We start from the raw sequence: 23,342 nt of genomic DNA on the forward strand, positions 1-23,342 counted from the left end.
CTCACAAGATGAGGACAATCAGACACTGAGGATAAGCAGAGATACAACTTTTAACTCTTTTATGTAATTTTGGCCTTATGATACTGACAACAATGAGCCCTGTTGGACAGTAGTCTAATGCTGTCTTCACCTTGCAGCTCCTCTTGGCTACGTCTCCAATTTCAAGGTGATGTCCTACACCAGCACAAGCCTGTCCCTGGTGTGGAGTGCCACAGCAGCTGCCACCAAATTCAAAGTCACCTGGAGCCCTGTGGGAGCAGGCAAAGGTGAGGAGAGAAAGGGTGCAAGTATTTGTTCCTGGTACAGACCCATGCCATGGCCATGGGAGCCATCTTTCCAAACTTCTGATCTACTGCCTGGGGTAGGAAAGAGATCTATTGAGAAACATGGTCCTCAGCCCGCATCTGTTGGTGATGGCTTTTTCCCTGTTTGTGTCCGTGCACTTCTATTTATGAAGGTAATCCCCAAAGCTCTGAAGCAGTAGTTGAGAAAGGAATGTCTATTTCCTTTGGAGGGGATGCCACCAGCCTCACTGGTGAGCTGTAGGCTCTCAGCTATCCCTTTTTTTTTTTACAGAAAAACAGGTTTCCAAGACTCAGTACCTGGGCAGTAGGGTGCTGGCTTACCAGATTGACCACTTACTGCCCAACACCCTGTACAAAGTCAGTGTTCGGGCTGTCTTCAACAAGACTGAGGGGCCGGAGGTGACTCTGACTCACCGCACAGGTATGTCCTGGTGGAACAACCCTCTTTCTGTTGGGAAGCAAAGGCTGAATTCATGGTCCTGTGCCTTGCACGTTGATGGTGGAGTGACATGAGTAGCCCTCATAGCTGGTAGCAATAATCCGGGGCTGTTCGTGTGGGTAGGAGCGAACACATCCTTCTGGCATGTTAAACTTGGCTTGGAGTAGGTAGGCAACCCTGGATGTATTAACGTGCTCCCCAAAGCATGTTATCATGTATTTATCAGTGCCGTCTCAGGAAGGTAGGAGCCTCTCTGCAGACACCACTCAGGAACAACTCACCAGCATGCACTCTTGAGGTCTGCCATTCCTTGATTTGCGGCTCTTTCTCTTCGAACTTGGGGTCCTGGGTCCTTTCAGTGTCTTTCTCACATGAGTTCATCTGAACCACAGTTTCCTGTGGTGTTTGAAGATGCATCTGGATAATAGACATTAGGAAGAAGTTCTTTACAATGAGGGTGGTGAGACACTGGAACAGATTGCCCAGAGGGGTGGTGGAGGCCCCATCCCTGGAGACGTTCAAGGTCAGGCTTGATGAGGCTCTGAGCAACCTGATCTGGTTAAAGATGTCCCTGCTTAATGCAGGGGGGTTGGACTAGGTGATCTTTAAAGGTCCCTTCTGACCCAAAACGTTCTATGATTCTATGATCTGTCCCCTCTTGGTCACCTCCCTGTGTTGTGTCACCAGAGTTTGGTGCAGGTGGTAAGAGATGTGGATGAGATCCCTCATCTTAACTGTGTAGTGCTCCTCTCCATGGATTCATTAGGAAATGCAGCCTGGCATCCCTGAATAATATCTGGAAAGTAGATATTGCATAAATACCCAAATCTTTCTTCAGTGCCATAGCTTAGAGCCATGAACTGTGCGTAACTTGGGCTGTTACTTCAGACATCTCATCCTGGTGAATTTTCTCAGCGCCTCTCGCAGACTCCAACCCCATCCAGGCCATTCAAGATCTGAGGATTACCGACACTGGCGTAAATAGCTTGAAGCTGTCTTGGAGGAGGCTTCCTGGGGTAACTCATTATAAGATATCCTGGGCGCCGTTCAATGGTAAGAATCCTGTTCTCTTGGTGAGGTGCAGTATGAGGACGGAGCACAAGGAACCCCCCAAGAAAGGAGGTCATCCCTTTTTCCCACAATCGGGGTAGATGGGTTCTGTAATGTCTACGGGAGAAGGTTGAAGCCCTGTAACTGAGCCAGGTTTTACTCATTCACAAAGATATCTGTTGGATATAGGCATAGTTGGGATTTGGGAAATCAGAGAAGTTGCTCCCTTCCAGCAGCGTATGTGATGCCTTTGTGACCAGATCTCTCACCTGCCCATGCCTCAGTTTCCCCACATGTAAAGTTAGCACATAACACTCCTCCCTGGTGAGATCCCATAACATATATGGGAGGAAACTGCTGTAACAATAATTGTTAATAGCAATTACTCTGCCCTTTCTATGTAACACTGGTTTTTTTTAATGGCTCCTCTCAGGTGGCTTGGAAACCTCCCAGGTGGTTACAGCAGAGGCGGTCTCCTTCACAATCTCCAAACTGAAGGAGAGCACCATCTACACCATCTGCATGTCTGCAATGATTGGGGGACGGGAGGGAAGCCCCACGCTCCTCACAGCCAAAACTTGTGAGTACAGAACCACTGGGTGAGGACAAGAGCACCTCCACATTAGTGCTGGAGGCCGTCTCTTCTTGCGGGCTCTGATGGGAGGTGAGGATGGAAAAAGAGCAATATTACCTGTTGGACACCTTACTACTTCTCAGGTCCCACCAGCCAGCAAGCAAGAAAACATACATTGGTCCTTTCTTCTTATTTCTAAGAAATATTGGGACTTTGCCTGTCTTCCCATGCCAATAATCATCGCGAGATGCCATTTTTGTGACACGTTATCTTGGAATTACCTCTGTAGTTACAATATCTTGACCAATTCCAGTAGATAAAGGCAAACATCACTCATGACGTTGTGGTGTCACGCGACTTGACTGATGCTGCAGAATAGGCAGATTTGGAGATCAAGTGGCAGATAAGATGTGGGGTGTGGAGCCAGCACGAGCATCTGGCCCAAGCGAGCAGGCAAAAACTCTATTGCCCAACTTAACAACTCAAATTTCACAGTCGGTTTAGAGAAACACCTCTCAGCCCAGGCTGAAGATCTGCCAACAGTTATTTGCTAAAACTTCATGAATTCCCACCAGCTGAGGATCTGATCTGCTTCAGCTTTCTGGAAAATCCCTAAAGTGCTGCAGGGACTCCTTCCTCTCACCAGAAACATGGTATTTTAGGAGGCAGAAGGTCTCCAAAGCCGTTTGCAGGCTAAGGTGTGTTTCCTGGCACACACGTCTTTGCACCCTGGGGTAGATGTCATCTGAGAGATTCACCAGCAGCTGGAGCTGTGGACAAGCATAGCAGAGATGTGCTTCATGCTCATCATTTCTATCTGGACTTTTGCCTTTGATTTCAGGATTTAAGCCTCCCAAAGGATGCATCAGCTTCCTTTCATCTCGGGCCAATTCTCGGTGGTAGCTTCTACCCACCCTAAGCTTTGTTTCTTTCTTCTCTAACAGTGGATTTACCCAAAGTGACAGAGTTCACAATGCAGGAGGCTGCGGAGACCAGCGTTTTGCTGACGTGGACGGCTGTTCCTGGAGCATCCACGTACCTATTAACGTGGCGCTTGTCCTCAGGTAATGGTTTTTTTTGGTGGGAGAATGAAGGGTGGTTTGTAATTTGGTCTCCTCCTGTCCTGAGCTGCCCCATCACCCAAAAGGATTTGAGGATGGAGCGTGGGCATGCTCCTGTGGTCGGTCTGATTCAGTACCTGGTCTTAGAGCCAGCTGATGCTGCAGAAGATGCAAGAAGCAGATTTTAAAGGGGAAGTTTCTTTCCACCACCAGCCTTAAGTGTCTATTGTTTCCTTCAAGTGTCATGACTTGTTTCTCCAAGTGCTGCCTAGTTTCACCTGGGGTAAACGATGCCATCACCGATGGCACCAACGCTGTTCCTTCTTTTGAACCCATCTGGACCCTTTATAGCAGGAGAATAGAGGGTTGACCCTGGGGGCTTCCATACATCATGTCCCTTCATCTCAGCTTCTTTGTTTGGGTGAAAAAGAGGGGGGAAAATGGCAGCTCGCCCACTGAAGAGGCTGACGAGATGACCCATTTGGCCATTGCAAAATTCTCGGGGAAAGAACAGGGAGATGTGAAAATTGCTTAGGAAAAAACCTGCTGGTTGGCATTATCAGTCTCTTCCCCTGGAGTCACTATCACCTGTCCATGAGGGATAGATGCAGTGTAGCAAAAAAAGGTTGTTTTTTCTCATCTGTACAGCCTTAATTCTTATCTGTTTAAAAGCTTTGCTATATATAGTAAAGAGCTTTTAAAACTTTCTCATTCATTGCTCACAATTTCTAGTGTATATTTCTTTTTCCAATTTTTGATTTGGCCTTACAGGGTTTGCCCTTTGAAAGCACCAGCTGTATTATTTTTTTCCTGGAGTGGGCCTAAACCCCTTTGAATATAGCGAGTCTCCTGCCGTTGTTGCTTCAGCCACTAACTTTTTGCTAGGGTTCAGTTCATCTTCGCAAGTCAATAAAGAAAACGAATCTGACACAATTCCCCTGTGCTCCCTGCAGTGATTTTTTTGAGTTACCAGCCTGTCAGCTTTAATTTTTTTTAATTCCAAGGACATTTTGGTATTGGCAGCTTAAGACGCACAGCATATGTCACTCAGGATGAAGTCTCCTGTGGTAGCATCATTTTTTTTGCTCTACATATTATGGATAAGTGATTAGGTAACTGAACATTGGGTTCTCTAGGGTGATTTAAGTGATCTAATGCAACTGTTCCCCTCCTGTGCCATGCTGTTAAAATATCGATCCGTAAGTATTCAAAAATCATTGGTTTCAGAGTTGTCAGGGGCTCAGAAATGGATAATACCATGTCTGACAGTCCCCCTGTACCCTCACTAGATCGATCCTTCTGAAATAGGTTTATAACTATTGATTTAACATTCCAATCAGATGAATCTTGCCACCGCCTTTCCATAGTACCAATGAGATCAAATTTATGCTCATAGGTGAGTAATTCCAATTTCTCTTGTTTAATTAGCCAGGCTGCCAGCATTAGTGTATAAAGGCAATTAAGAATTTTGTCCTTTTTTTTTTGTCTCTTGGTGCCTTGATTAATTTTCTTCTCTGCAACTTGATTTTTTTTTTTTTTCTAAATGAGTAGTCATTCATTACCCATTTTCCTTGCCCCCCTTTTAAGCTCGTTTAATGTCCTCCTCCCTGCTGGCTGACTCCAGCCACCCAGGGTTGGGTCCCCTTCTACGCAACTTGAGGTCATCCCAGCTGTAGACCTCCTCTATCCAGTGTTACACAAAACCAAACCCATGTATGTCAACAGGGCTCCCTCCAGAGCTCATGCGACAAGAAGGACCTTGGAGAAGTTCAGCTGGACTTTGTCCTCCCCTGTCTTCTTTCTACCTTCTCTTGACTGTTCGTGGAGCACCACAGTGTCATGGTTTTCTTATCCACCTAATCAATAGAAGCTCATTTAATCTTCATTTGCACCTTGAGCCTCACAGTCTCTTGTCCCTTGCAAAACATCAGCTTCATTCTTTGTAGAAAATTGTCCCCAGCAAAGACCATCTTCCTTCTCCAAAAGTTGCAGACTTCTTCTTGCATGTTCATCCCTCCCTGGGTATGATCCAGGTACCTCCTGCCTCAGTCCACCATCAAAGTCTTGTTTCTGTCCCAGAGTACGAGTGTGGTAACCATGTACTATTTCTCATTGTGTGAAAGACCCATTATGTGAAAAACAAACAAACAAATAAACAAACAAACAAAAACGGGGTTTAGTGCTACACAATGGCATGAACTGCAAAGGAAAAGTAGTTGAACTTGCCTGTTTGAGGGTTTGGGCAGGCAGGATGGGTGGTGGGCTACCACAGAGCTGTGTTTTAGCAGAGCTGTCAGCTTGTGGTTCCTACAGCAAATCCCTTCAGACAATGTAGCATGACACCTAAACCCAGTATAATTTTGACTTGCCTACCCAAAGAGAGGGGAGTAGAAGATCTTGAGTCAAACTGCAAGAGGGATTTTTTTATTTTTTTTTAAAGAAGCAAAACCTCCCTTCCAAAATTTTTTTTGGGGTAAATGAGAACATCTAATGAAAATGAAACAGATTGTTTACACTGATTTAATTTCTTTCTGTAGAAACCAAGCTGGTTTTTTTTCTATTTTTTAAAGGGAAAATGCTATTTCAGGATGAAAAGGTGCAACTTTCACTTTGAACAGTGTTAAAACTCATCATTCGGTATTCCCAAAACAAGACACGCATAAAATGTCAAAACATTATTATGACTTTTTTTTCAGATTTTTCCTATCCTTATTTTAGATCAAAACTATCTATTATATGCAACCAAATTTTTCAGATTTGATTCCACTTTTCAGCAAACTTTCCATTCATTAACAGAAAAGAATCCTGTTTGGATACATGCTGACCACTGCAAACCATCGGTTGACCACAGAGCTCAGTCTTGGCCACCACCTGGACCAAATGCCCTCTGTAAACAGTTGTACAAATTCCCATTTTCTTTTCCTAGTCGTGTACTCAAGAACTCCCTTGTCACACGCAAACAACCTTATTTCATCTGGTTTAGGACCTGACCATTGCAGTTTGCAAACATGTCTTACCAAGAGTCTCCACTCCGAAGCCCAGGACTCATCTTGTCCCCAACCTCCAAAGGTGGTGTCGGTAGAAGACGGAATGCTACAGAAATGGGAATCGTTTTGAGTTTCTCTGGCTTCCAGTCAATGTGTGTTTCTTTCTTTTCCACAGCATCTGATCTTTCCCAGGAACTGGTATCAGCAGCTTCTAAATCATATCGAGTGACAGGACTGAGCACTAAAGAAATGTACGTGTTTTCTATAAGACCAATCTTTGGACATACAGAGGGACCAGAGACAACACTCCTTGGGCAAACAGGTATGGAGGCTGGAGACTTGTGTTGCGGTTTTACCTGGGTAACTGATATTGAGGATAATTTCTTGGCTTCTCTGCCCTTCTGACACTTTGCTAGATAGTGGCATCATAACTAAAAGAGGTTTGAAAAACACCTTTTCTGTCTCTTACAGTGGGACCTCACAGAGAGTCACCCGCACCCATCGCTCCGGTGACTTCTACAAAATTGGATATGATGAGATTCCCATCCATATCTCCTAGTAATGTGGGGACCGCTCCTCTTCCACTGGCCACCACCACAACACTGCCACCAACCCCAGAGACCCTACTGTTGACCACTGCAGTGTCCACACTGCTGACAACTCTCCCTGGGCCAAGTGAGTGTGTATCCATGTGTGATTTGATGATGATGATGTCACAGTAGGTCAAAAGCACCAGGGACCATGGTCTTCTCTGATCTCGGGAGCCAAAACTAGTCTTCATTCACTGGGTAGTGACAGTGGGCAATGTCAGGGAAGGGGAAGACACAAACCCCATAAAAATGGAGTAAGTTCTTGGCACTAGCCTGTGGGCTGAAGGTGCTGCCTGCTCACTCACCAACACTTGGCATCACAAGAGGTGTTTGTGCTTGGGTTTGTTCTGTTGCTCTGAACATAAAGAAACATGTTTTAGGACCCCCCAGCTTACAGAGATCCTCTCTTCCCTCTGCAGTCTGTGGCAAGTTCAAAGCAGACATTGGGTTCCTGGTGGACGAGTCCTCAAGTATTGGCCAGAGCAATTTCAACAAAGTGAAGGATTTCCTCTTCCGGATCATTTCCTATTTCCCTAAGATTGGGCCTGAAGGGACACAGGCAAGACTTTGTTATTCTGTTACCTAAAGGTGTTTTCCTTCCAAGTGTTCACCTTTTGCTCACCCCCGCGATGACAGCAGCCTCCTCACTCACATGGGACTCTTTGTCAGGAAATGTAGTGACAGGACAAGGGGTAATGGTTCTAAATTGGGAGAGGGGAGATTTAGATTAGATATTAGGAGGAAATTCTTTACTGTGAGGGTGATAAGACACTGGCCCAGGTTGCCCAGAGAAGCTGTGGATGCCCCATCCCTGGAGGTGTTCAAGGCCAGGTTGGACAGGGCTTTGAGCAACCTGCTCTCATGGAGGTGTCCCTGCCCATGGCAGGGGGGTTGGATCAAGATGATCTTTAAGGTCCCTTCCAACTCTAACCATTCTATAATTCTGTGTTGTGGCTGACGCTATGTGTGTGTCCAACAAAGCCATGAACAAAAGTCTCCTAAATCTCAGCCTACTCATTTGGATATATTTCCATTTCTTGGCTATTTTTCCAAGACCAAGTCATCAGTAATAAAGCAAATCCCAGACCTACTGAAATGCTGTCTAGGTTATGGAGCCCAGGCGTGTGTCAGGTGCAGGTACCCTTCTAGGACCCCTTTGTGGACCCCCCACATCCAAAATGCTAGTGGCTAGAGACCCAGGAGAGGGTCCCACCAGATGGGAGATGCAGCACACACCAGCAACTGGATCCTCCAGACAAACAGAGGACCAGATCCCCAGGCTGTGCTGTGAAACACCTCAAGGGCAAATAAAACCTACAGCATTAAGCAACAGCTCAGCAAAGCCAATTGGAAGACTCAATAGATAATTTTGGGGGGTCATTTGTGTTTAATTAATGTAATATCTGAACTAGTCCTTTGAAAGAGAGACCTGCAGAGCTTAAAGCAGTGTAATTCTGTTGATCAGGGGAGCTTCTTGCACTCTTTACTTACAGGTAGTCTTGAAGGTGTAGGCACATGATGAACTTACCCTGGGGTAACAAATAATTCTGGGGAAACAAAGACATTTCATAGAATCATAGAATGGGTAGAGTTGGAAGGGACCTCAAAGATCATCTAGTTCCAACCGCCCTGCCATGGGCAGGGGCACCACCCGCTAGACCTGGTTGCTCAAAGCCCCATCCAACCCGGCCTTGAACATTTACAGGGGTGGGGCCTCCACCACTTCCCTGGGCAACCAGGAAATTTCAATTTAGATGGCTACAGTATGAGCTAAGTAGCTGGCCTCCTTTTGCTCTCAGTGGCAATCCATGGTTTAATTCAGGAGGGATGGGTGCCGCCTTGGGAGCTGCTGCAGCAGGAGATGCTCCCACGCAACCATGAGCTGCCTGAAGTGTGCAGGTCTCCCATCAGTCCTGGGCTGTATCCACCAGCCCATGCAGAAATTTCTGATTTCTGTGATTCTGATGCCCTAAAAAGTCTGAAATAGTAAGATCATAAAATGGTTTGGGTTGGAAGGGACCTTAAAGATCATAGATTTCCAACAACCCTGCCATGGGCAGGGAAACCTCCCACTAGACCAGGTTGCTCAAAGCCCCATCCAGCCTGGCCTTGAACCCCTCCAGGGATGGGGCAACCACAACTTCTCTGGGAATCATAGAATCATAGAATGGTTAGAGTTGGAAGGGACCTTAAAGATCATCCAGTTCCAATCCCCTGCCCTGGGCAGGGACACCTCCCACTAGACCAGGTTTCTCAGAGCCCCATCCAGCCTGGCCTTGAACACTTCCATACCTTGCCCATGCTTAAGCATATGGATTATGCCCTATGTACCTGCCAACTTGATGGCCATTTTTTGTGCCAGTTTTCAGTCTGCAAGAAACACAACTGCTTTCCACTCCTGTTGCACCGCAACTAGTTGTATTGTCTAACTCAAGGCAGTTTATTGAGCGATGGCACATTTGCTGTGTGCCTGAGCCCTCCACGTTTTTTCACCTCCTTTTTCTTTGGCAGGTTGCTGTTGCGCAGTACAGCGAGGAGCCCAGGGCAGCCTTCCACTTCAACCAGCACCGGGACCGCAACAGTGTCCTGAAAGCCGTCAAGGGACTGAGCTACGCTGGGGGCAACACAAAAACAGGTCTGGATGGGTCAGATGCACAAATGGGGTGGACCTTCTAGACCAAGACAGAGGCTGGAGACCAGGGATGGCATTTGTCTGTGTGTTTTGAACCCATTTGCCTGGTTAGATAGTTATGGCCCAAAGTCCTTGGTCTATAACTTATAGCCTAAAATTTGAGAAGGGAGGATTGAATTTAGTTTTATTTCTAGGGATAGTCTTTCCAGCTTAGCCTGATGTTGTTTATCCACGTCCTGGTGTTACTACTGGGTTTCTCTTCGTTATTTTATAACCTTGCCTGCACTTGAGGGAGATTTTTATACCTGGCTTGGAGATAAAGCCCATAAACATTAGGTAAGGATAGCTGATGCTGAAGCATCCTTATTGCCCACTGTATGCACATTTTAATCAGCAAATTCCAACAGATATTGCCTTGTTACCCCTAACAACAAAACAACGCGCCCCATCCTATTTTCATGGTGTGTCGTCATGTAAATGTCCTTTGTTGACTTCTCTTGTACAAAGAATACAGCTTTTCATCAGCAAAGCACCTCCAAAAATCATACACTTTTGTCTCATGTAGTTAAATGCTCTGAGACAGACAGGACTTTCCACCTACTCATTCCCAGCAGGACAGTAGGGTACGCCTGGTTCCCTGAAGGTACATGAACAGTAATATTAAATTGAAGGTAATTAGTTTTAACTTTACCCTTCTTAAATGGCCCAATTAATGTCTTCCAGTCAGTCAATGTAAAGGGAAGCCTTGAGGCACCCAAAATACAAGGATTTTGATTGACTGTTTAGGGAAAGCAGGCATGAAACTGGTAAGACTGTAAATTCCTAGGCAACCTTGCCTCCAATCCTTCTTTTTATGGAAGTTGTATCAATAGAAGCATTTTACCCATGATACGTGTCTTTCCATAATGTTTTGGGACTTCTTAACCATTTCAGCTTTAGGGAGAGTTCTTTGTAAAACTTTCCTGGTCCTTCTAAAGAAATTTGGAAATGGGAATCCTGCACTTTTTTTTTCCTAAAATGCAAGGAAAGCGCTTCAAATCTCCCAAATGTATTATTTTTAGCTTTCCAAAACTACCTGCTGAATTCAGCCTGAACCATTTCAGCCGACCTGTTTTACTGCTGTCTTCCCTCAAAAGACATTGCCCCATGTTAGGGACTACGATCCATTTATGGATACTGAATGCCCTTTTTTCTCCATCTGTGGAAGGGGACCCACAGCTCCCACCTGCAGACGCAACAGGCAGATTTACACCGTCCCTCTCTGTGTTTGCCCAGGTCGTGGCATAACCTACGTGCTAAAGGAGTTATTTCAGTCCTCCAGAGGGATGAGGCCGGATTTCCCTCACGTGCTGGTGCTGGTGACCGATGGGCGATCCCAGGATGACGTGTTGCTACCAGCCAGAGCAGCCCATGCTCTGGGTAAGAGTTGCCCTGTTGCGTTTCCCTGAGGCCTTTGTTCTCTATGAATTTCCAGGGGGTTGAGGGTGGTATGTTATGTGATGTGTGCACTTTGAGTGAATTGTTGGCTTTCTTCGCTCCTTTATCCTTTCTTCTTTCTGTTCCTACTTTGAGTGTCTTGTTTTGCTGTAACTCACACGCGCTGCTCCAGGTGAGTTCTTGCGTGGCTACTGGAGTGCCTAATCCCAGCAGAGGTTATTAACAGGAAGGTTGTGACATGAGGGGTTTGGAAACTCTGATCTCAAACAATTGTGCTTCCGTTGAGTGAGCGATGTGTTTCAGGGATCCGCGTCATTGCTGTGGGTGTCTCAGGAGCTGACCCCGTTGAGCTCAACAGCATCTTGCTGCAGCAGAACCTCCAGAATATTTTCTACGTCAGCACGTTCGATGACTTCCCCCAAATCCTTCGAGAGCTGATAGAGGTCATTTGTTCTGACTCCCAGCCTTCAGGGCCCCAGCTACCATCTGGGGAGGTGAGCTTGCTTCACAGCTCTTTGAATATAAACCAGCTTTCTTGGTGCAGGTCATGCACAAGGGCAATCTTCTTCCCCGAGCAAAGCTTTAAAGCAAAGACAGAACAGATTGAGGACACGGGGTCCAATCCTGACCTCACTTACTGTCCAGCCCTAGAGATAAGGAACAAAATCTTGGAACTCAAGGGAGTGGAACTGGGGAAGCCAGAAAAGAGCTTTGAAAGTTTCATAGCATAAGGCCACTGCAGGGACAGAGGACTTGAATGTATTATAAATTCATTGCCCTTTTCTAACTCTGGCAGATGGGTCATTGGTACTATTATGAGCTCATCAGCAGAGTATCTCCAACAGTGATATTTTATGGCTGTTTTAATGAAAAGGTTGGTGATATTAAAGTGCAGTGACCTCTTGACACCCAACAGGTCTGAACAGTCTGTGTTAGCTTCACTGGCAAAAATTAAAGTCTCCATAGTAGTTGGTGGACAGGTAGTCAGTGTGGTCAGCAAAGTCTGGTAATGCTTCAGCTCATAGGTAGGTGTCCTGGTACACTGGGAGAATAGCTCAGATGGTGATGTTTGTGCTATGGCAGTCTAAAATTAGGTGAAATTAATGTTATCCGTGGATGGTTGAATTAGGGTCTTTATTCCATCTCCACCAAACTCCTTTCCATAGTTTCTCCCACGGGGGAGAAGAATTGCATTGACACTACCCTGAAGCCTTGCAGATATGTAACCAAGAGTATTTAGAGTCTCTCTGAGCCAAAAAGAAGATACCTGAACTGCAGGTGTAACATGGGCCAAGGCTTCCTGAGTTATGGATATGCTCCCTGACTGCATTTTATCTCACAGAACTCTATGTTCTCCATCCTGTTCTCCCAATTTCAAGACACAAGCCGGAGACACTAAATAATGCATCACCTCCAAGGGACTTTAAATAGCCTGAGGATATGAACAGGTTCCCTGGATGGTCAACCTTACTGTTTCTTCTGTTGCATAAGTCAAGGAGTGTGCTAGTCTGTGTTTCATGGTCAATCTGGTTTGGGTTTATTTGCCATCCTTTGGCAGATAATAATTTCATTATCATTTGTTCTATTTTCCTTTTCCTTTCAAGAGCTTCAGGAGTTCACCAGCTCATCATGGAGGCTATGGCCCGTACAGCTTTACTACAAAGGGAGAGAAAGGAGAGAGGGTGAGTCCACCAGCATGAACTATCCACTCAGGTAATTAATATGCAACTAAATGAGTAGAATGAAGGAAGAGATCTAGCAAAGAATCATCTTCAGATCCTTTATGTTGGTGTTTCGATACATCCTGCTCCATGCTGGCTTTGGAAATCAGGCAAAAGGGAACGTGTGTGTGTGTGTGTGTGCTGGCAATTGGGGATTCCCTCAAGTGGTACAGAAGGTTAGTGCTGCATGAAGCTGTTTTGGGTTTACAGGTCTGGAGCCATAACCTGCATGCTCCTACTTTCCATATGTTTAGGGTCTACCTGGGAAGGATGGCATTCCCGGGCTGCCAGGCAGACCGGGGCGGATAGGTCCTCCTGGTCCCCCTGGACTCATGGTAAGTATTTGTTTTAACAAACCTTGTCAAAGTGCCATTTAAGAGAAAAGTGAACATGTCTCTCAAATATCTCTCTCTCCTGTTTTGCAGGGTCTCCCTGGCATCCAAGGTGATACTGTAAGTATTTTCAATACAGCAAAGATCATCAATTCAGCAGGACTCTTAAGCTTTGCTTTTCAAGCCTTTCAAAGGCCAGTTGTGCTGAGCAGGACAGCAGGGAGAACCAAGTGACCCATTTTTCCTTTATGAGGGGTTATTGCTGTCACCAAATAGGTTTCCTTCTGTTCAGAGATCTGGCAAATAACACAATGCAACATGGGCACGTTTCTCACCAAGTAACCTTCAATGAACCAGAGCTGTCGAGAAAAAGGCCAGGGACTATGAACTCTGCCTTCAGTCATATCTATCAGTCCTAATGCGTAATCACCAGCAGCATCGTTTGCTCACAGCCTTCCCATACACAAATTGTATGTCATGCGACAGTCCATAGCATTGCTTGGAAAACATGCATCTAGTGAGGCCAGCCAAACCTCATGTGCCCTTGTTTTTGCTGTATTAATTGCTCCGTCCTGTTGATGTCATTGGTGATGGCACAACTTTGCACACTAGATCAGCAGTCACGGATGTCCCTCCTCCTCTGCTTTTACCAGGGCTTTATTAGTAGACAGCTGTGTTTGACCAGCTAAATCACCCTTGGTTCCGAGGGCTAAAGCGACAAGGGGCTGATACCAAGGTGCCCAGGTCATTTGAGATGCCCTAGGACTTCTAAGGCAACCATGCAGGGCTGATAAAATGTGGGACTCGATGGACACTGCTGAAGTGAGAGCTGGAGGCCAGGCAGGTGTCAGAGAGCATCACAAATGGCACAAGACACCAGTGTGTGTGTAATTAAAGTAAGCCCCTGACCTCCATTGGCTGCAGTGAGGTGTAAACAGCCAGCTCGTGTGCAGAGACAACATTTCAGTGGCACCTTCTTGAACTTAACTCCATCTTTTAGGCTCCATTCAGTTGCTTAAAGAGTCCTCTCATGTGATTTGAGATGTCCTGTTATCCCACCCATCCTCCAGATGATGCTTCAGAAGGATACAGGTCTCCCATAAATCCTGCATCATGTCTACCAGCCCCATGCTGTGGGTACCTGAGGATATTACCCATCTTTGGGCATCTGGATCAAACTGCCAGTGTCTGTGATGGGGTAGCACCTATAATACAGGTTGTGACATTTGTGAGCCGTGGTTTGCACAGGTCACAGGGTTCCAACACAAACCACTGCAGCCACTGAATGCCCCTTCTGCCTCATTTGGCTTCTCCTGGTCGATTAAATAAGCAGCAACCCCTCATTCCTCACAGCTTCCCATGGTGCTTGAATGGACTACACTGTCACTACATCAAGCGTCCATCCTACATGCACCCATCACTAGAGAGGGACAGATAACACACCCATGGATGACACATATGTATTTCTCATCAACGTTTGGACCAAAATCCACTTCTGGGAACCTATTTTCATGATCACTTTAAAAGTGAATGACATTTTATTAGAGACGGGTCAGTGACTTGAACATCCCACAGTGATGGGCTTGCGGGTGCTTTGCTGTTTCATGCTGCAGGATCTATTTTTAATTCCAGGGCTCTCCTGGCTATCCCGGACCAGCAGGGCCCAAAGGAGAGAGAGTGAGTTTCATTCCTGGGTTTCATTAGGCAAAAGCCATTGTATTGCTCTGATCTCTAATTTCTAAGCATTTGTACAGTGACCTGTGGTGAATATGAACTTCTGAGCTATATGTAACTGGCCCTACACTGCCAGTCTTCAGCTTGGGGAGTTGTCCTTCAGCTTTGCTAGGAGGAATTCAACGTCTTTATGGAGAAAAGTTCTCAGTCCTTATCACAGGCCCTTGGCACGTTCCAGTTGGTGATTTGCAGAAGGAGGTATTGCTTGGTTGGGTCATTCTGCCTTTTTGAGTTTCTGCTATGAACAAGCCTGTTTGCATACATTTAGGACTCAAAAAGGTAAGGCTTCAGGATCAGTTGTGGGCAGATCCCAGGAGTACTTGTCCTGTCCTTCCTCCATCCCCCAGTACACATTCCTTCTCCTTCCTTGCATCCACCCGAGCCATCTGTATGGCCACAGATCAGGGAGTGGATCCTGCTGAAAGCCAACCTCCTTTTTTTCCCCTGGGATTAATTTTCTGCCGTGCCAGTGAGCAGAGCTCGTGTCATAGCCGTGGGGTTTCTGGTGCCTCTGCAAAAGACTTGCTGCAAGGAGATGGTTTGGGTTTGCAGCATAGGGAGGACCTGTTTGGTTTTAGTCACGCCAATCGTGACATTGCCCCTAAATTATGAAATTGCCTGGTTGCACCTGGACCTCCCAATGCAGCTAAGCACATGTCATCTTCTCCTTGTGTGCAGGGCGAACCAGGCTATGTGCTGGGAGGAGTGGAGGTGATTCCTGGCCGAAATGGGCAGCCTGGCCCCCCTGTGAGTTTCATACCCGGGTGTGGTGGACCCTTCAACCTCTCAAGAGCTGGCAGAGAAAAGAAGGGAGCTGGAAGAGAGCCCACGTCCTTCCCTTTCCTGGTTTTTGTTGTTGCAGGGACAGAAAGGGCAGCCGGGGGTTCCTGGGGTAGCAGGACCACCAGGTTTACCAGGGCCACAGGGGCCACCAGGGATCTCCATCAAGGTGAGCATGGTTCTGTGATGTTGTACTACAGAGAGAGGAGATTCAGCATAGTCCAGGGTCCTCTGGATACTCTGTTCATTCAAGAGCCCTGGGAACATTCATTTCTTCTCTCCATCATGGGATTTCCCATTGAGGAAAAAAAAAAAAAAGGAAGAACTCTGCAAAATTTTCCTGTCATTGGGGCCCTGCTGTTCAACACAGTGGGAATAGATGATGGAGCTTGAAAAGGTTATGGTCAGCCTTGCTTGACATGGTACCAGCTTCAGTGGCCACTCTAAGACTTTTCCAGCTCCAGGTCCCTAGGAGGGTTGTTCAGTGGCTGGAAAGAAACAGCCAGGATCACTTGTGCTAAAACTGACTGATGATTGTCACCAAATACCCCCTTGCACCATCAGAAAATCTCAGCATAGACCGAGATCTAAACTCCCCTCTTCTACCCTAAGGGGAGGTTGTCATCAGATTTTGCGGGTTGAAATGTCTGGAGCACACAGGATAGGAGAAACCTCTACTAAAGCTCTGTTTTCCCTTTGGGGTGGGAGTTTTGGTCCCTGGGGTTGTCAGCCTGCAGGAGCTTTTTGCCGGGACTATGTTTAGAGAGGACTGGACCCGCTCCCTAAATTACCACCCCACGGTAATGCTCCTTGTCCTTTATGTTTCAGGGTGAACGCGGGGATTCAGGTACCAGGGTAAGTACCTGAGATTGGCTTTCACTCCTGCATATGATGAGAAGCCTTTTTTTTTTTTAAGTATTTCTAAGCTGCCCAATAGGCTCTGGTTTCCATACTAACCGTATGTCCATCAAGACCCAAAAGGGCTGCTGGGACACTCAGTAAGACTGTCCTGTGCTTCATGCAGGGCCCTCGTGGGAGGAATGGCCTCAAGGGTGACAGAGGAGGAATGGGAGAGCTGGTGAGTGGTCCATCGATGGCGAGTGGTTAAGGAAGAGTTGCTGGCTATGGTGGGGAGGGACCATTGGCCTCAAGGTGCTCACTGCCATGCAGGGTGGGTGTAGAGGGACAGTGTCTACTGCCGGCTCTCATCAGCTATCTCATCTCACTTTGGGATGCTTCACTGCTGCTGAGGGCTGGCAGATTAAGCAGGGGCAATTAAGTGTTTCTCACTTTGTCAGCTTCATCCTGTTGACCTGTCACTCAGGAACCGCTGAAAGGGAAATGTTAGAAACCCAGCAAAGACACGCAGTAACAGCCATTCCTTTTCCAAAAGCAAGGGCATGCTCTTCCTCATGGCATGGAGCAAAGCTGTGAGAAGTGCACCCATCATGGTGCTCACCATGACAATAAACCCTCTGTCATAGTCAATCATGTTAGCAGATGATAACAAATGTCACCTGAAGGCCACTCCAAAGCAACAATGAGTCACCCTTGAGCCCCCACTGTCTCCTTCACCCATGGAGCAGCTGAGTGCAACCCTCCTTCTTCCTGCATCCCACCCCTCTGGTCTCAGCAGAACAGAGGAGAACTGGGGCAGGTCCAGAGGAGGGCAAGAAAATGGGTCAAAAGAATGGGATAGCAAATGGACCAAGCTGGCAGCAGGTTCAAAACAAAGAAAAGGTGATGGTACTTCACAGAAGTCCCACAAGGATGTTTGGGGTGTAGGAAGTTCGACTTGAAGGGGAGATAAGAGAAAGAAAAAAGTCTATGGAGGACTACTAGGAATAAAAGAAACCATGATTAGCTTGGGAAGTCCCTGTGTTACAAATGGCTCAAACCTGAAAGATTACTGAAGGACTATATGCATGTCCTATTCTTGCACCCTTCCTAAGATGCCTCTTACTGTCCATCATCATAAATGGGTCCTTTTTTTGTTACTTTGTCATACTGTAGAGCTATATCCCATAGACTAGCCATTTCCATGTGTCAGTCTTCACCATTTCTACGCTTGCACCATTACTGTGGTCACCCTCTTACACAGCCGTGAAGAGCAACTGCAGAAGACAGCCGCTGCCAGATCAACATGGGTACCCAGGCTCTAACAAGCAAACACATCTTTATTTTCCCTTCCTGAGTAAAACCAGTGATCCGCAGCTTATTTGGAGGGGGGAAAAGGAAATTTGGGAATACATAGACATCTCTAGAAATCCTCCGTTGTAAAGGAACTGTTTGGATACGCACATCAGTATATATATTTCTCTACTTGTGTTTCTGCACCCTTAAAAATCAACCTTTTCTTTAGTATGATTGGCAACGAAAAGTTTGGAAGAAAAAGATCTGATGATATGTCTTCCTTTTCAGGGGAAACCTGGCTTGCCAGGCCCGGTAGGACTAGATGGTGTTCCTGGACTGCCTGGACCAAGGGGAGAAAAGGTCATTATTCATATGCTTGCAGGATCTATCAGCCCAAGGGGGAGCTGAGAATAGCTGAGACAAAGTAATAGCAGGGTAGACGTGGGGAGGCACGTTGGGATCTCCCACCATTCCCCTTCACTCCCTGCTTGTATGGGTTTGAGTTTGTGCATGGTAGAATAGATGCTCCATCTCCATCCAAGTCCATTTTCCTCTCAGTCCTCTTGTTTTAACCCAGTGGAAGATCTCCTCTGCAGTTCCTTCTATCAAGAGGAGTTTTTTCTCCCAAACGTGGCCCAAGCCCTGCATGCTCCCTTCGCTGAATCCCCCCCCTGCTTCAAATGGTCACTGGAGACACCTACAGAAATGGTCGCTGGAAACACCTCCAGACCCTTGTTTTTTAATTCTCTCCTCCACCTCATTGTTTGCACCTTGCCTGAAGGTTACTGGCTAGACATATGACTTAGCCAACTATTTATGGAGCAAATTTCTCCCCTCCTGCTTTGCAGGGTGGCTAAGGGTAGAGCTCTGAAGCAGATATCTGGGTAGGACATCTCATGCTCTGCCCTCACTTTCCCGAGGGCAATGCTGTGCTTACCTTGCAGGGGATGGCAGGAACCGGCGTTCCTGGCACTGCTGGCTTGAAGGGGGAAGAAGGAAAGCAGGTGGTTTGGCAATTTTAGGGTGAGATTTGCAACTGAAGTCCCCTTGGAGGGTCTAGTTTCTCCAGAGTCTCCTCCAATATCTCTTATCTCGAGGTGCTGGAGCGGGTGCAGAGGAGGGCAACAAAGCTGGTGAAGGGCCTGGAAAACAAATCATATGAAGAGCAGTTGAAGGAACTGGGACTGTTTAGTCTGAGGAAGAGGAGGCTGAGGGGAGACCTCATCACTCTCTACAACTACTTGAAAGGACACTGTAGAGAGGTTGATGCTGGTCTCTTCTCACAGGTAATTAATGACAGAACGAGAGGGAATGGCTTCAAGCTCCAACAGGGTAGGTTTAGACGGAACATTAGGAAAGAATTTTTCACAGAAAGAGTGGTCGGGCATTGGAACAGGCTGCCCAGGGAGGTGGTTGAGTCACCATCCCTGGATGTGTTTAAGAGCCGTTTAGATGTGGTATTGGGGGATATGGTGTAGGGGAGAACTTTGTAGAGTAGGGTAGATGGTTGGACTCGATGATCCCAAGGGTCTCTTCCAACCTAGACGATTCTATGATTCTATGATTATCTAGGTTTTTCTCAGAGGGCACATCCTGTGGTTACAAATGGATGAGAGAAGGGAAGACATTGGATTTTAAAGTTTGAGCTTTCACTGTTTTTTTCTGTTTTTTTTCAGGGTGTGATGGGACCTCCAGGAGCACCAGGACCAAAGGTGGGTACTGAAATGTTGAACCTGAGTCCCTGTGCCTGGTACTCAGGTGCCAAGGAAAACATCTAGCTCTAACCATCATCTTAGGCTGCAGGAATATTGACGCCTTACTCAAAAGCAACGAAAGGGAATAATTTTACACATCAGCAGTCACTGACTTGTGGAAGTCATTGCTGCAGGGTGCTGCAGAGACCTGGAATTGGTAGCAAGATGTGATACTTTAATAAAATAATAAATGGCATTTTTGGGGCCACTGAGACTCTGCAGGACTGTAGTAGTTCACATTAAATGTGTTTTGGGAGGAAGATGTAAGGAGCAGATTGTCTCACATCTGCATTTTGGACACCTTCCTCTGAACCATCCAGGTCCAGATTCATTCCTGCATTTCCAGTGGAGAAAGACCACCCCTGTGAGAGATGATATAGCCCATCCTGAAGTCTGAATTTTCTTCTGGAAGTGTCCGTCTTTTTCCAACGGTTGGGGGAAAAGGAAACCTTGACTTGACAATTCTCTCACCTTGCTTAAGAGCCTGGGGTTGGTGAGGTTTGTGGAGGAATGGTTTTGGAGCCCTGGTGCTGCCAGAGGAAAGGGAATGGAAAAAAGTAGCTCCAGCCCAAATCTGACAACTCTGCCGGGAACCCAGGGAAGATGAGGCAATCGCAGCTTCTCGTTTTCAATTTAGGGTGAACCTTCTCTCTTTTCAATTTAGGGTGAACCAGGACCACCTGGGGAAGAAGAACTGATTGGGCCAAGGGTGTGCCTCCAAATTAATCAAATCAGAACGAAGTTTTAAAAATTAAGATTTAAAACCAATATGTAAATATACTACCCACAGTAACTGAGCCCTGGACCAATATCTCACCTTGCTTCTCTTGGTTATGCTCAGCCTCTGAGCTAAGCCTGGGCCTACCCCACAACCCCAAACCTGCACATTATCTATGTTGTAAATTCAACTTTTCCAAGAGATTGTTTCATCTTCAGCTCTCAAGCTCTTGGGAGGAAACAGTCCAATCAAGCTCAGGATGGTCCATATATACATATAGTTATATATGTATATTATACAGTAGATGATTATGATATAACAGTATAGTAACTATCTGTTATAATATGCATGCAATTTAATATTAGGCATAAAGTACGTATAGTAATATGTTTGATTATACAAGATGTCTTAGTATGTTATAGATACTTGACAGGTAATGAATATGCATATATCTATATAATATACAACACATAAACATATGCAATATATACATGTAACATGCTATATGCTATATATGACATATATGTAAAAAGCTTCTTTTTTTTTATTTTTAATTTGCTTTACTCTGGGCTTTCACATCTCCAGGGTGCTCAGCATGCTCTTCTGCAGCGTGTGAGCCTTCAGGCTCATCCTGCTGTGCCAGTGGAGCCTTGTCTTAACTAAAGCATCTTCTGTTTTCCAGGGTAACAAAGGGCAAGGTGGTGTGAAAGGGGAAAAGGTGAGACTGGCCAGCGCTCAAAGCAGGAGGGGAAGAAGCGCTGACTCTGTTTTTGGGTTCAGGGAAGACTAGTTGAGGTATCTGGTTGGAGATCCAGAGGGAGGGAATTTGATGTCCTTCCTAAAGGCTTCTCCCAGTCTGGCCAGATACAACAGGTCCACATAGCTATATGCTACCTAAGTGCAAGGCTCAGGAGCTCTCTCCTGCTGAAGGTGCTCTCGTGTGCGGGATAGACCTTGCGCCGATGGTAAATTCCCAAGAACGCCTGCAACTAGCAAACACTGACAAACCAACCTTGAATACTCCTTGCCAGCCCGTACTGAGTATTCACAGGGTGCTTTTATTGAGCTCTATTTCAGGTTTGCTGTTTTTACAGCTCCCCCAGCTGCACTCGTTCTGCACGTGCGTTTGATTATAGCCTCAAAAATCAAAAGAGACGGCAGCATTTTTTCCTAAGAATAGCTACAGCAGTGAAAAATGGAAATAGGCTGTCAGTCCTCCTCGTGCCAGCGCACTTTGTAGGAGCAAGGCCCTGCAAGCACAGAAGGTATGAGTACTTGCAGCTTCCAGCTCTGAGCAGAGTCCTGGGGCTGAGTTAGACAAAGCACTGACCCGGTCTGGTAGCTCCCATGCATCTCATGGCCACCTCCATACCTTTTCTTGCTTGCAAAGGACCGTCTTTGAGAGCTTTACCTAGAATGAGAGCTTGCCGCTATGCAGTTGGTCTCCCAGTAGGTGGCAACCAGGCGTGCTAGAGATAGGCATGGGGATTTCCATCTCTTGCCCAAGACCCTGGTAGCTGCCTGGCAGAGATGTCTTGTGGTTAGTGAAAAATTGGGCTGAAAAGCTTCCTCCCTCCCTGCTTCTGGCTGGGATCTTCTCACTGCAGCAGGGACCGAAAGGGCTGAATCTGTTTTCAGTCTGATGGAAGTCCTCTCTTGATGTCTTTCTTACAGGGACTCCCAGGACCTCCAGGACAGAAGGGAGACCGGGTAAGTCAAACAGTAAGAGGGCAACAGGTTTGAGTAGCTCAGGTGAAGGTATCCTGACTTTCCCCAGCCTGTTCCATGTGTGCAGCTCTTGCAGGTGCAGTTGGGTGTGTTTATGGTGGGCTTACTCAGAGATGAAGCCAGCAGAGATGTTCTTGAGCTCTGTGTCTCCTCTGTTTTGCTCTGGTGCTTCTGAGAGGAGTTTTGAGCTGTTTTAAGGAATGAGTGGGAGAAAGCAGTAAGCAAAAATTTTTCATTGCCCCAGATTTTTCATTTTATGTCCTCTTGCCTTGCAGGGGAACCCAGGATTTCCAGGTGCTCCAGCTACGGGGGTAACTATGAGTGGATTTATAGCCCTTCTTGTGCTATAGCTATGCACGATCACCAGTAGTGGTGCCAGTAGACCAAGGACCAGGAGAGATGTGTCCCATTGAACTGCAGGAAGAACTAACAGAGCTTTTGCCTGAGCCTCCAGCCAACTATGTCTTCTGGTCTCTTGCTCCACTTGTATTCCCAACCCTGCACCACAGTTGCCCACTGTCTCCTCCAAGAAGCTTCACTGCTGTGCAGGAAGCATAAGGATAAAGTGTCCCTACAACTGAAGCCCAGTGCTTCAGCCCTGAAGAGGCACTGCTCTTCATGTGCCTCCAAATGCTAGGGCAGCTTTAAGGAGAAACCTTGTTGGTGGCCACCTCTGCAGGCCCAGTGGCATTGCTGCAAGAGCTGTGGGAGCAACTGGAGGTTGCATTAAGGACTGAGACCCACCACCAGGACAGACTGATGTGTCCTAGAAGGATGATTGAATGAGCAGGGATGTTGCTGTCTGAAGGTCGGTCCTTGGTATGTGTTAGCGAAGGCTACAGCAGCTACCTGCCAATAACACCTTGCATGTGCATGATTGTTCAGTCCCATCCCTGGAGCCAAAACCTACCAAAGTTGGTGGGATTCCTCACAAACTTCACTGGGTTTGGGATTTGGCTTGTAGCCCTTGTAGCCATCAGTGCAGGTCATGGTTTTCCTATCCCGTAGCAAGGCTGAGATTCTCTTGCTTTGGAAAAGGTAACATGAATAGACCATACTTTGAAAGGGAGATACTTTTTCCCAAATAAGAGAGTGTTTCTGTGATTTCTTTTTATCCTCAGGTTTTGGGACCTCCAGGCAAGAAAGGTGTCAGGGTAAGTCCATTAATTAGCACTGCTTGAAACTTAGATGAGATCTCCGCCTGAAAAAGTGAAGGCTGTAGCATGTTTCATCATCTTAATCATACCTCCCTTGTGATTGACTAGAGGGGAGAGGTTAGAAAAGTAGCAACAGTCTTGCCCTGCTGATATTTCTTTTGCTTTTATTAACATTTTGTACCTGTCATTCTCTTTGTAGCCCTAGTCTGT

General features: G+C 46.5%; 1 protein-coding gene across 1 annotated transcript in view; it reads left to right on the plus strand.

Annotated features, from left to right (window-relative positions):
- The window catches only part of LOC141478773 (uncharacterized), a 108,029-nt gene that overhangs the window by 19,123 nt on the left and 65,564 nt on the right, over positions 1 to 23,342 (plus strand). The window contains exons 15-38 of the mRNA XM_074167760.1: positions 138 to 266; positions 577 to 726; positions 1,660 to 1,797; positions 2,228 to 2,374; positions 3,313 to 3,432; positions 6,592 to 6,738; positions 6,888 to 7,091; positions 7,426 to 7,565; positions 9,518 to 9,641; positions 10,914 to 11,057; positions 11,379 to 11,569; positions 12,680 to 12,757; positions 13,051 to 13,131; positions 13,222 to 13,248; positions 14,761 to 14,805; positions 15,541 to 15,609; positions 15,725 to 15,811; positions 16,471 to 16,497; positions 16,667 to 16,720; positions 18,064 to 18,135; positions 18,696 to 18,779; positions 19,452 to 19,487; positions 21,922 to 21,957; positions 23,097 to 23,129. Of these exons, the coding sequence (XP_074023861.1) occupies positions 138 to 266; positions 577 to 726; positions 1,660 to 1,797; positions 2,228 to 2,374; positions 3,313 to 3,432; positions 6,592 to 6,738; positions 6,888 to 7,091; positions 7,426 to 7,565; positions 9,518 to 9,641; positions 10,914 to 11,057; positions 11,379 to 11,569; positions 12,680 to 12,757; positions 13,051 to 13,131; positions 13,222 to 13,248; positions 14,761 to 14,805; positions 15,541 to 15,609; positions 15,725 to 15,811; positions 16,471 to 16,497; positions 16,667 to 16,720; positions 18,064 to 18,135; positions 18,696 to 18,779; positions 19,452 to 19,487; positions 21,922 to 21,957; positions 23,097 to 23,129 (2,363 nt within the window). The remainder of the gene's footprint in view (positions 1 to 137; positions 267 to 576; positions 727 to 1,659; positions 1,798 to 2,227; positions 2,375 to 3,312; positions 3,433 to 6,591; positions 6,739 to 6,887; positions 7,092 to 7,425; positions 7,566 to 9,517; positions 9,642 to 10,913; positions 11,058 to 11,378; positions 11,570 to 12,679; positions 12,758 to 13,050; positions 13,132 to 13,221; positions 13,249 to 14,760; positions 14,806 to 15,540; positions 15,610 to 15,724; positions 15,812 to 16,470; positions 16,498 to 16,666; positions 16,721 to 18,063; positions 18,136 to 18,695; positions 18,780 to 19,451; positions 19,488 to 21,921; positions 21,958 to 23,096; positions 23,130 to 23,342) is intronic.

This window comes from Numenius arquata, chromosome 2, assembly GCF_964106895.1.
Source record: "Numenius arquata chromosome 2, bNumArq3.hap1.1, whole genome shotgun sequence".
NCBI lineage: Eukaryota > Metazoa > Chordata > Aves > Charadriiformes > Scolopacidae > Numenius > Numenius arquata.